This window comes from Papaver somniferum, chromosome 5 (genome assembly GCF_003573695.1).
Source record: "Papaver somniferum cultivar HN1 chromosome 5, ASM357369v1, whole genome shotgun sequence".
In the NCBI taxonomy this organism is placed as follows: Eukaryota; Viridiplantae; Streptophyta; class Magnoliopsida; order Ranunculales; family Papaveraceae; genus Papaver; species Papaver somniferum.
This window is the reverse complement of record NC_039362.1, coordinates 134,672,167-134,684,392: the sequence shown is the minus strand read 5'-3', so window position 1 is coordinate 134,684,392 and position 12,226 is coordinate 134,672,167. Positions and strand designations below refer to the sequence as shown.

Below are 12,226 nucleotides of genomic sequence, written 5' to 3'. Positions count from 1 at the left end.
GAGATCATATACACTTGTAGTGTATATATAGTGTGAATAACTTGGCATTGCATTTAGAAATTTGAAGTACAGGCCCGAAACGTAGGCAACAAACTATCATATGCCGGATCTTAAGCAAGTATAGTGACACAACAATATTCTATCCGTCCAAAACTATTAAGTATTTTTAAAGGTAGTTTTGATTGTTGAATTTTGATCGTTATCTTTTCAAAGAACAAAATTTGTTGGGCAAGTAAGTTTACAATCACTAATGTTATATATACTGATCAAGCAAATATAAAATACTAATCTAATGTCATAATTTCCTAGCGGTGCATGCATGAACTTTGAAAACTTGGATGGATTAAAAGTGTTATTAGTATATTTTATATTTTATTAAACTGATTGATTCTTTGGCAGGAAAAAAAATTTGTTTAAGCTAGCAATATATTGACTAAAGCGCTTTAGAGCAGACCCCATGGTTGGAAAAGGATTCCATTTCAAAACATGATTTATATGGGCTGATACCATTTAGCCGATCCAACGATCAGGATCGTTTAAGATTTTTTCGTCCTATATAAAATGGTATCAGCTCCTAGTAATCTGGTATCAGCCCATATAAATCGTAATTTCAAAACAGATGTCATGCAAGAATTTAGAGAAGGAAGTGAATGTAAAATTAAGTGGGTGTTTGGATATTAGGAGCAAAAATGCTTATGCTTCTCCAGAAACACAATTCAATCAAAGAAATTAGAAGTAAAAATATTTTGTTTCACAAATATTAGATTTTTTGATTTTAAAAATCGAAAACTAATTTTTAAATAATATCCAAACAAGCTATTAAAGTTACCTGTATTTTTTCAGTTTTTTCCAAAGTGGGAGGTGATTTTTCAATGTGTGACGGAAAATGCGAAGCTATTTTATTATAAATCTTAAACTATTCGATTTTTGAAGGGATGATGATTTTTTGTTTTTTACTGTCAGAATCATTATCGCTTCAATTTGGAGTCTCAAATGAGCTCAGGAATCTAAGTCATTTTTTGTCTAGCAATATCACATCCAACTCCAAGTGCTTCAGAATTACGGATGGTGTTTGATGAAAAATGCTTGAGAGGCACGCAAGCCCATTTCAAGGAGAGGGGTTTCACACTGGACGTTTTTTTTTGAAGATAAAAGGATACATTACTGCAGGGAAGACTAATCTGCAGATTCAGTCTCATTTGGAACAAGCTCTGTTTGAGCAGTCCGGCCGATGACTGAATCAGTGATAAGCATCCACTGAAAAGGGTACAGAGTTTGCATTTATATTACATAATTCTAAAGCTTTGACAGTGTCATAAGCTGTTGCGGGAGTTAAAAACATTGGTGTTTCAGAAAAACTTAAATCTGTAGAGGCTTTTGTTCTCCTTTTCTTGGCCAAAAGATCTGCTACTTTGTTTCCTTTTTTGTTGACAAGCTGAAAACCTCCAAAAAAAACCAGTTGTGAAGCTTGCTTTCTAACTTCTTCTAATATTGCCTTACTCTGCCGGCTGATAGATGTGTCTTGTCCTTGTAGATGATTAATAGTTGCTTTATTGTCTCCCTCAATGACCAGATTTTGTAGTTCCTTTGTAATGGTCATCCGTTGTTTTCAACAAAGCTAAAGCTTCTTCTTCTTCGGCCGTGGAAGTCCTGCATCTTGCCATTCACACTGGACTGGAGGCATAAATCTTTTCCTTAAAATTTTAGATTGGAGAACATTTGTCTTGAACCATCCGGAGGCGTTATTGGCATATATGCCTCTGGCTAGCTTTAGCTTTGAGTCACGTCTCGCACCGGGATGGATGGGGCTTACATCGAACATGGTAGCCTAAATCCAAAACAAATAAGCCCATAACACATATCTTCCTAATAACGTTCAACGCATTTACAGAAACTGACAGTACCCACAGACAGAGAACATCCATCCATCAGAAAATGATTCACCTCGAAAAAACTCCATTTTCCTTCTCTTTCTAATTCTTCCCCAGCTCAGACATAAAGAATGTCTTCTGCATCTTCTTCTTCATCTTCTTCAGGTGTTACAGCACCTCGATTACCACCACAAGGTTCATGGGATTGTATGTTACCAGGTCCACCAAGTCGTAACAATGGCGGATCTGCAGATTGTAGTTCAAGTGGTCTTCTCGCATATGGTGCTGGTAGTAGTATCACTATCGTTGATACTAAATCAATGCAGCTTATTACAGTTTTACCAATGCCACCACCATCTACTAATCCATTAACCCTGACTCCATTTGTTTCATCAATTCGTTGGACTCCACAGCCTTTACGTCGTGATCTATTAACTCATGAACCTAACAATTCTCATCTGATTTTGGCTGTTGGTGATCGACAAGGGAGGATTGCATTGTGGGATTTTCGACTTCATCAAATTCTTCTCTGGTTAGATTTTGATTCTGATAATAAGAAATTAGGGATTCAAGATCTTTGTTGGATTCGTTCTAAACCTGATACTTGGATTTTAGCTTCTATTAATGGTCCTTCACTTGTTTCGTTGTGGAATACCAGTACTGGGAGATGTATTTGGAAATATGATGCTTCTCCTGAGTTTCTTTCTTGTATTCGTCGTGATCCGTTTGATTTTAGGCATTTTTGTGTTTTAGGTTTGAAAGGTTTTTTACTGTCTGTGAAAATTTTGGGTGATTTGGAAGATGATATTGTGATTAATGAGTTTCAGATTCCTACGTTTAATGATTTTAGTGAGTTACAGAGATTAGAGAAAGAGACTTCTTCTTCGGCTGCTTCACCTGCATTGGCTGTTTTTCCACTTCATAATGTGAAATTTTGTTTTTCTCCTCAGTGGAGACATATTGTGTTTGTAACATTTCCCAAAGAGTTCTTAGTGTTTGATTTGAAGTATAAAGCTACATTGTTTTCGATTGGGTTGCCTCGTGGACATGGGAAGTTTATGGATGTTGCACCTGATCCAGACGATGATTTATTGTACTGTTCTCACCTTGATGGGAAACTTAGTACTTGGAGAAGGAAACAGTAAGTGTATCTCAACCTGCACTGTTCGTTTCGATTCTTTTCAATTACTTTTCAGTGTATATACTAAACCTTGGCAAGCCTATATCACAAACACATACATCTTTTCATTATTCATGGGAACTAAAACTTTGTCACACTCATCATTTTGGCATATTTCGGAACTTAGACGAAGCAAAACTTACTCACTTATTATTGCAGAGAAGAGCAGGCGTACACCATGTGTGCATCAGAAGAATTGTTGCCATCAATTGGCACATCTGTTCCTTCACCTGCCGTTCTTTCTGTCGTAGTTTGCCTATCAGAATCTACACTCCGAGGTCTCGCAAATCTTTATTCTGGTGTACCTACTGCCTCTTCGCCTGCTATGGATTCTGAGATTCCCTTGGATTCCTACAGTGAATCATATCTTGGTTCTAACACCCATTTGATCTCCATTACTGATGATGGGAAAGTATGGGATTGGCGCCTGACACTTGAAGGTACTGTAGATACTCTTAACTTGGGTAGGATTACTGATAACAACGTGGTGGTAGATCCGGAGACAAACAACGAGACAGATTCGTCCGTCTCAGGACCTCTACTCGATGAAGTTAAACAATCTGAGTCTGCAAATAGCACTTTTAGTCGTCGATTCAACTCAAAATTTTACATTGAAGATTTGTTAATCAAGGTTAGTCATTCAGTTTCCCATACATCATCACTTTGGCATCACTCGATATTGTTAAAGGTTCCCCAACATAAGATAGTATATAGCACAAACTGAGTGGCATGACAAATTGCTTTTTTTGCTAATAACATTCCATGTAACTGACACTTATTGTACAAACTATAAACTCTCAATATGTCTTTTAATTCCTTCTACTATAAAATTTTCTCTGGATATTGATCCTGCATAAATGAAGCAATGTTTTTTTCGTGTAACATGTATTTGTACAACAGTAGATGCTCCTCCATTAGTATGTCTTCTTAGAGAATTTATCATGCCCTTTACCATCATCCCAACTTTTTTTTTTTTTTGGTCAGTAGAAGCAAATTTCCATTTGAGCCATGTAGATATAAACACTGATTGGAATACCCTCTCCATCTTGTTCCTAGCGAATCGTTCCCTTTACTAAACTCCTCTATATACAATGAAGACTATGAAGTTTGGGATTCTTTTCTTTTCGTATTAATAATTTCTCAGCAAACTCGTAAGTATGTCCCTGCTTTGAGCCTAATGATATCTGCATTTGGAAAACATGCATCTAAAGGAAGTTTTGATAGAAGTACTAAGTATCATCAAGGCCAGTGGATGTAGTGCAATCTCGGGGTCAACCCATTGTGTAAACCTGCTATTACTAACTACGTATTTCAGAGCTCTGTGAGTCCACCTGGCAATAATTTAAGTCACCCTTGGTATGGTTTTCTTCCTCCTCGGATAGTCGTGCAAAACAGTCGTCCCCATCTTTACATCTCAAGCTCTTGTTCTTACTGGCTAGCGTATTCGACTTCGTAGCTCATTTCATGTCTTTAATTCTTTTTGTTTAACTTGTCAATTCTGAAGTGTCAGTCACTGGTGCAGGTTAGTTTAGTTGGTCAACTCCATTTTCTGTCTTCAACGGTTACAGTGCTTGCCGTACCATCCCCTTCTTTAACAGCTACTTTGGCTCGTAAGTATTGCATCTGTCTCTCTCTCACTCTCGCTTTTACGTTCTGTTGATATTTGTCTTCTTCTACATTGTCATTTTAAAAATATATAAAAGACAAATCAGTTAATTAAATGAGATTGTTTTACATGAAGGTGGTGGTAATAGTCCTGCTATAGCAGTTCCACTGGTTGCGTTAGGAACTCAAAATGGGAGCATTGATGTCATTGATGTTTCTGCCAACGCTGTAGCAGCAAGCTTTTCTGTTCATAATACTATAATTAGGGGATTAAGGTGGCTTGGAAATTCTCGTCTTGTTTCATTCTCATATTTTCAGGTACATGCAGTTCAGTTAAGCTGTAAATATCCGTGAACGGGACAGAGCCGTTTTTCTCCCCTGTTAATGACTCAATTCTCTGATGCTCTCTCGTGACATACTCCCTTTTAAATGCTTTATGTTTTCACTTCTTTCTAGGTCTGCATGTACTGTGTTTCCTCTTAGTTCATTTATGTTCTTGTGCTGATATGCATCATTGCCTATTCAGGTGAGTGAAAAAGCTGGTGGCTATACAAATAGACTTGTTGTGACATGTCTTAGAAGTGGTCTTAATCGACCATTTCGTGTCTTACAAAAACCTGAACGTGCTCCAATTAGAGCTTTGAGGGCTTCTTCATCAGGAAGGTTGACTACGAACCCATGATTTTTCTTTTTTATTCTTCATGTCTTTTGAACTATTGATTAATTAATATCACACTATCTCCCTGACACTCAATATTATCTGTTTTCTGTATGGTTATGTCAGACACAGTGAGACTACTGTGTTTCTACCTGGACTTGTAGAGTATCAACTGTCTTCGTGATATTAATAATGAGTAGCTTCTTAATTTCTGAGTGGCTGTTCCTTTCCTTAATTGACTATTTACTCCATATATCTCACTTAAAATTGAAGTACATATTGTCCAATAGATCAGCTATTTCGGCAGTTCATTTTTAACGGTCCCAGCTATCTATAGTTTTGGACTAAAACTTCTGGCTATTGTTTTATGCAACAAAGAAGACATCGGAATGTTGTTTACATATTTCAATTACCCAACAGAAGAAAGAAAAATGAGTCTTAGACATGGAGAAGTGTTTAAAATAAATCTCGGAGTCTAGATAGGGTATCCTTTATTTGAAATTGGTGCTGTCGGCAAATACTGCCAGCGTATGACTGGTTGCTTTGCACTCACGTAGTTCGCTTACTTGTAAATATCTCATGGGTTTTTTTAGTTAGCTACGTAACTATTTGGCTAGATTTTTTGATGTTTGATATTTTTTTCAACCTTAGTTTCATGAGCAACTATTAAATAACCTCAAGATGACTCAAATTCTTGTTTAGGTATCTTCTTATTTTGTTTCGTGATGCTCCTGTGGAGGTCTGGGCTATGACAAAGAACCCCATTATGGTACGTGAAGTTGGTTCCTTCTAATTTTTTATTTTATAATCATTATATTTAAACGTCGTTCGTTAATAAGGCAATTTGTTTGGAAATGTGAATGCTTTGTAGCTTAAGAATTGCATTTACTGCTATTGTTATTGTACTTATCACTACTATTTTGTTGTGTTTTATTTGAATCCCACATCTGGTTATGAAAAAATGTTGTTTTTCTCTCACTTCGATGAACTACCTCATGAAACTTTCCAGATCTTCCTCGGGAAATTTATGATCCTTTATTTCTCCATGTAGCTTAGATCATTAGCTCTTCCATTCACAGTATTAGAGTGGACACTTCCAACAGCTCCAAAGCCAGTTCAAAATGTGCCTGTTAAACAATCATCGTTTTCCTCCAAAGATCGTGCAGTGTCTGATTCACCTGCTGTAGCCTCCCCTACAAAAGCAGTTTCAGCAGATCCTAGTGAGTTTGTTGGCCTGTGGTATTCTTTTATATGTTTGCTTAGGTTTTGTTTGTGTTACTTTTTCATAATTTTTCACCTGTGAGCCCCCTTCCAAAAATAAAAAATTAAGAAATGTTTTTCAAAAAAATTTCCAGAGGCCACGAGCTCAGAAGGATCTACAGATGAAATTACTGAAAGTTTTTCATTTGCACTAGTCAATGGCGCACTTGGTGTATTTGAGGTTCACGGTCGAAGGATCCGAGACTTCAGGTGAAATGTTTGTCTAAAATACCACTTGTATATGCTTCTAAAGATATTTCTATTTTCTCGTTTGTTTTTGACGAATTGGTCTATACTTAGTTTAACAAGTTAATTGCGCTCTCAGTAAACAACTAATTCCCATTGACGATAGTTACCATTCTGGAGAGTATATCGCATTTTCATATGGCATTTGCAAATTTGTTGTTCACTTTTGACAAAAGAAGGAAGCAAGAAACATCTGTTTCTTTTTCCAGTTTCTTTCCCTGATGATAGTAAACCAGGAATGTGTGTTGGAATAATTTGAAGCAGCATTGAAGGTTATCTCTGCTCTTGGAGCCTAAGGCTTGTGTGAGAGATATCGAAAACCTATTAGCTCCCATGAAAGTTTAATTTTATGATAGGTTGAATGTCGAAGGCCTTCAAAATTAGAGTTTGGATAAAAGATCTGGAAACTCCTAATTTGTTATATCTCGTGCTTAATACCGTCATTCGACTGGGATGACGCCGTACTGTTTATAATTTGTTAATCAGATAGATTGTTTCTGGGGCTTTTAATTTGAATCTGGTTATAGAATCTCATGGAAGATTGATCTAACAATTGTTTCAGACCCAAATGGCCATCCTCCTCATTTGTTCCCTCAGATGGATTAGTTACTGCGATGGCATACCGTCTTCCTCATGTAGTACGTAACATGTCTCTGCTATTCTCAGGAAGATAAGGTTTTCATTTAGATGCTTGTCTTTATATGGAAACGGCTCTTTCCTTCTTAGGTTATGGGGGACAGGTCGGGGAACATACGTTGGTGGGATGTGACAACTGGGTTTTCTTCCTCATTCAACACTCACAGAGAAGGAATCCGAAGGATAAAATTCTCACCTGTTGTTGTTGGTGACCGTAGTCGAGGGCGTATTGCTGTACTATTTTATGATAACACGTTTTCCATATTTGATCTCGTAAGTGCACTGATGTTTCTTTCATCTTCGTAGAAACCGTATTAGCTCAATATCATCTTCGATCATACATACTGATATTTGAAATAAATCACACACACTGTAAGTTAATGATTTTATACTGGTAAAACAGGAAAATTTGATAAACTTGAATAGCTGTTGCCTGTTTGGTTTTGCCAGTTCCTCATTTAGTTCATAAATCTTATATACGAGATTAGCTTTTTCAGTTGAGATAAGTGAATTGGTTTGATTTATCATATATAACAACACTAATGATGGCCGTGCACCTTTTAACTGTTGATTGGTTTTCTGTTGGTCCTTGGCTTGTGTCTTGTGAACTTTGCCAAAGCATTCCCAGCCTTTTAATTTGATATTTGAGATTGACTGGTTATAAAGCAAAATTAGATGAAATCAAGTTAGGTTTTTTGCCTCCACACACTTGTGAATGAATTTAACTGATTACTGGTATCCGTGTTTTAATTTACAGGATTCACAGGATCCATTAGCCAATTCGCTTTTACAGCCTCAATTTCCTGGAACCCTTGTACTGGAATTGGACTGGTTACCTCTGCGAACGGAGAAAAATGAACCACTGGTACTGTGCATTGCTGGAGCTGACAGTAGTCTTCGTCTCATTGAGATCAATATGTGCGTTATGAATCTTCTCTTATTTTCCCTTTAAATTATTCCCCTTTCTTCATCATTTGAGAAAGTTTTTGAAAGAGTTGAGAGGAGAAGTGTGTGCTATGATCTCTTGAGAAAGATGCAAGAGATGTATTGGCAGGTCATGATCTCTTGATCTCTTGATTAATGTTACATTCAGATTGATGGTTTTTTTTTTATGCAGTAATGACAAAAGATCTGGTCCGCTATCCTTGCCTAGAGCTATTAAAGAGAGATTTCGACCTATTCCCCTGTGCTCTCCTATTTTACTACCTACCCCTCATGCTCTGGTAAAATCTCTTTATCCTTTTGATTGCTTCCTTTATTGCAATTTTAGTAACTAGTCATATCTTCTTCTTCACCAGGGATGTTTTGGACCTGAGGAGTGAAGTGGATACTAGTTAAAAGTATTGCATTTGTATTGAGTGTTCTTAAAACAATTAGGCTCTAATCTAATCCCTCCTCCATTGTACTGTAACCATGTATCCTTGTGTCTGATACAAGTTAAATGGTATTGCATTAGGCTCTAATCCAATCCCCACTCGATTGCACTGTAACCATGTTTCCTTGTGTCTGATGTTCTATAACTACGCATCTGATGGAGGAGAAATCAAATAATATTAGCTAGAACACAACTCTGTCTAAACATTACTAATTTCATGTTTATTATTGTTTGTCCACTGCAGGCCCTGCGAATGGTTTTGCAACTTGGTGTAAAGCCCACTTGGTTTAATGCAGCTTGTATAGATGGGAGTGCTTCTGCGGTACCAAGGGCTGGTTCATCCTCCAGAGACTTGCGCAGTTACATGATTGAGTCGCAACTTCCAACTGTTGGTGACGCCGTGGTGCCAGAATTACTACTCAAAGTACTAGAACCATATAGAAAAGAAGGTGGGTTCTCTCTGGTATTTTTACATGCTGGTTATTCTCATTAGAGATTGTGTTTCAGTTTATTGTAATATTCTGACCAATTTCTGAGTAAATTTATATTTTCTCTTATCAAGGTTGCATACTTGATGATGAGAGGGGAAGGCTGTATGCTGCAGTAGTACATAAAGGTGCTGCTATGAGGTTTGCCTTTGCTGCAGCAATCTTTGGTGAAGCATCGGAAGCATTGTTCTGGCTACAGTTACCGCGAGCACTTTCTCATTTAATTAACAAATCAACAAATAAGTCCTCTCTGAAACCCTCTTTGTCGGCAAATCCAGATCTTGGTGACCTTTCTATGCTCAGTAGGTTAACATCCAAAGGAAGATCATTATTAGGAAGGGCTACGAAGAATAATATGGTTCGTCTCTGCTTCTCAAGTTACCAGTATTGCTGCTTCATGTTAGTTCTGCGTTTTAGAATTACTTAGTAATTAATTAAGCAGTATGCTGCATATAGACCTATAACTAGTCATTGATGCTCAAGGATTTTGTTCTGTTGTAACTAAATTCAATTTTCTAAGACTTGGCTTTTCTATTTGAGCAGAGTTACGGTCGACTTAAGTTGATGGCGTTTGAGCAGGAGGAGTTGTGGGAATGTGCTAATGAGCGTATTCCTTGGCATGAAAAATTGGAGGGAGAAGAGTCCATTCAGAACCGTGTACATGAGTAAGTCCCTTTCTTTTCATTGCTTCTTTGGAAGTAGTCCCCCTCCCTGAAATGTATCTAATAAGATCTGTTTGTACGACTCTGCAGTAGTAAAGCACTTAAATGCCGTGGATCATTATGTTTCTGGCGTGCTCTTCGTTTTTCTTTTTCTTGTATTATGATTGATGATTTTTCAGACTATTAATTGATCTGATGAGCTGTTGAAAAGCATTTGATTATATTATAATTGATATTTATTTGAAAATATATAAGTTAAAATGATCAGCTGCTGATGGCGATTTTTGATGATCAGGCTTGTTTCAGTTGGAGACTTAGAAGCTGCAGTTAGTTTGCTACTTTCCACCCCTCCAGAAAGTTCGTATTTCTATGCGAATGCTCTCCGTGCAGTTGTGCTATCCTCTGCTGTGTCGAGGTCTCTACTTGAACTAGCTGTGAAGGTAAACATTCATTCTCTACAGATATTCCCAGAGTTGTGTAACTTTAGAGGTAGTTTAAGGTTCTCCTCATTTATCGTTCTCTGTGATTGTGCAGTTTGTTGCCGCTAACATGGTTCAGACGGACAAGTCATTATCTGGAACACATCTTCTCTGTGCCGTTGGAAGGCATCAGGAAGCATGCTCGCAGGTTGGGTTCAGACTGACAAGTCATTATCTGGAACATGCAGCTTTCATGTGTACCTTTGACTTCCTCTTTCACTTTTGAATTTTATTTATTTTTTATGTGGAACTGTAGCTACAAGACGCTGGATGCTGGACAGATGCAGCTACTTTAGCTGCGACACATTTGCATGGATCAGATTATGCAAGGTTCAGTTCTGCTCACTCTGTACACCACGTAGTTGTCATCATTATATCCCATGTTTGTTTATGTCTACTACTATCTGGGTACTTCGTGTTTTTCTCTAAAAGAGATGAAATAAATTCAATAAACATGGCAACGTCTATCATGGGCATGGCACAAGCTTGGCAAGGAGTGCCAGGGTCTTCTAAAGGGCAAAAAGGAAAAAAAGTATGTATCAACTGATAGATTTAGAGGCATTAAGTAGGTTTCATTGGGTCTATGAAAATCAGTTAATTGCAAGTCACGAGCTTTCCAAGTACTTTATGAAACTCATAAACACGATAGGTAATAATCAAGAAGCAGTTCTAGCTGTGTTAGAGCACGATCCTTAAATATACATATGGCAGTCGCCACCAACAACTAAGCCACTGAGCTAATTTTTAATTGATTGAATCTGTGATTTTTGGGTAACTTCTTCTATTCATCTTATTTGTTTCTCAATTACACAGGGTGTTGCTGAGATGGGCAGATCAGGTTCTCCACGTAGAACACAATATTTGGAGGTAAAGAATCTTCTTGTCATATTGCTTAGTTTGATAGTGCGGGCCAGACCAAACATGTCAAGCATTCTCCACAATATGACAGTTGGGATAAAAGGACTGCGAAATGAGTTGTCCACATATGTCAATCATACCCAATTTAAAGTTGGTCAACATGATCACAAATTTTCTTCTATATTGCCCAACCTTTTCTCTCTCTACCATTTTGACCCTGTCAAAACAATGCAGGGCTTTAATTTTGTACGTTGCAGCTGGTGCCATGAAGGAGGCATTAGCAGCTCTTCGTGAGTGGCAACAGGCAGATACAGCCGCCATGTTTTTACTCGCATGCCACGAGATCAATGCAGAACTACTGTCCTCTAAGTCAGAAGAGATTACTGACGAACCATCGGCAAACCCGCCTTCTCCTGTCAGAGAGAAACCGTCCTTCGTCTTGCCACGATTGGGTTCAGACCACGAAGAGGTAATTGCTGTCAGTGAGTATTTTGGGCAATATCAGAGAAAATTAGTACATCTTTGCATGGATTCCCAACCACTATTCAATTAATGATAGTATGCAGTCGGTTGTCTTCCATAATTTGGTACCAGCAGTGTAGATTCGTTTCGACCCCAATTATTTAGGGCCTACTATTTTTTTTTTCTTAATCTTGTAAATTATTGTATACAGTCCACTTACACCCCTCATGGGGGCTTATTATTGTTATGAAGAGGACAGAAGGGCTGAATTTTTGTAAACATAAATCGCTTGATTACTTGTCCTCGAAAGAAGGTGTAATAATTATAGTAACACATTCAACAGCTATGAGAATTTTGAACATGTACCATAGGTCCAAGGTCCCCCCCACTCAAAGCTGTGATTCTCCTCTCTTAAAAGTCTTCCTCTTAAATAGCAATTGAACTAC

The 12,226-nt window shown here is 37.6% G+C and overlaps 1 protein-coding gene across 1 annotated transcript; it reads left to right on the top strand.

Annotated features, from left to right (window-relative positions):
* The first annotated feature begins 1,886 nt into the window (after positions 1-1,886).
* On the top strand, positions 1,887-12,122 carry LOC113282803 (WD repeat-containing protein 11-like). Its single transcript, XM_026531900.1, has 20 exons — positions 1,887-3,012; positions 3,211-3,682; positions 4,574-4,661; positions 4,793-4,974; positions 5,183-5,319; positions 6,017-6,083; positions 6,366-6,534; positions 6,670-6,784; positions 7,383-7,458; positions 7,547-7,729; positions 8,214-8,374; positions 8,574-8,679; positions 9,076-9,280; positions 9,394-9,677; positions 9,863-9,984; positions 10,277-10,421; positions 10,516-10,608; positions 10,717-10,790; positions 11,274-11,327; positions 11,553-12,122. The coding sequence occupies exons 1-20, from the start codon at positions 2,003-2,005 to the stop codon at positions 11,869-11,871; spliced, it is 4,062 nt and encodes a 1,353-aa protein (XP_026387685.1). The 5' UTR covers positions 1,887-2,002; the 3' UTR covers positions 11,872-12,122.
* Positions 12,123-12,226: the final 104 nt, after the last annotated feature.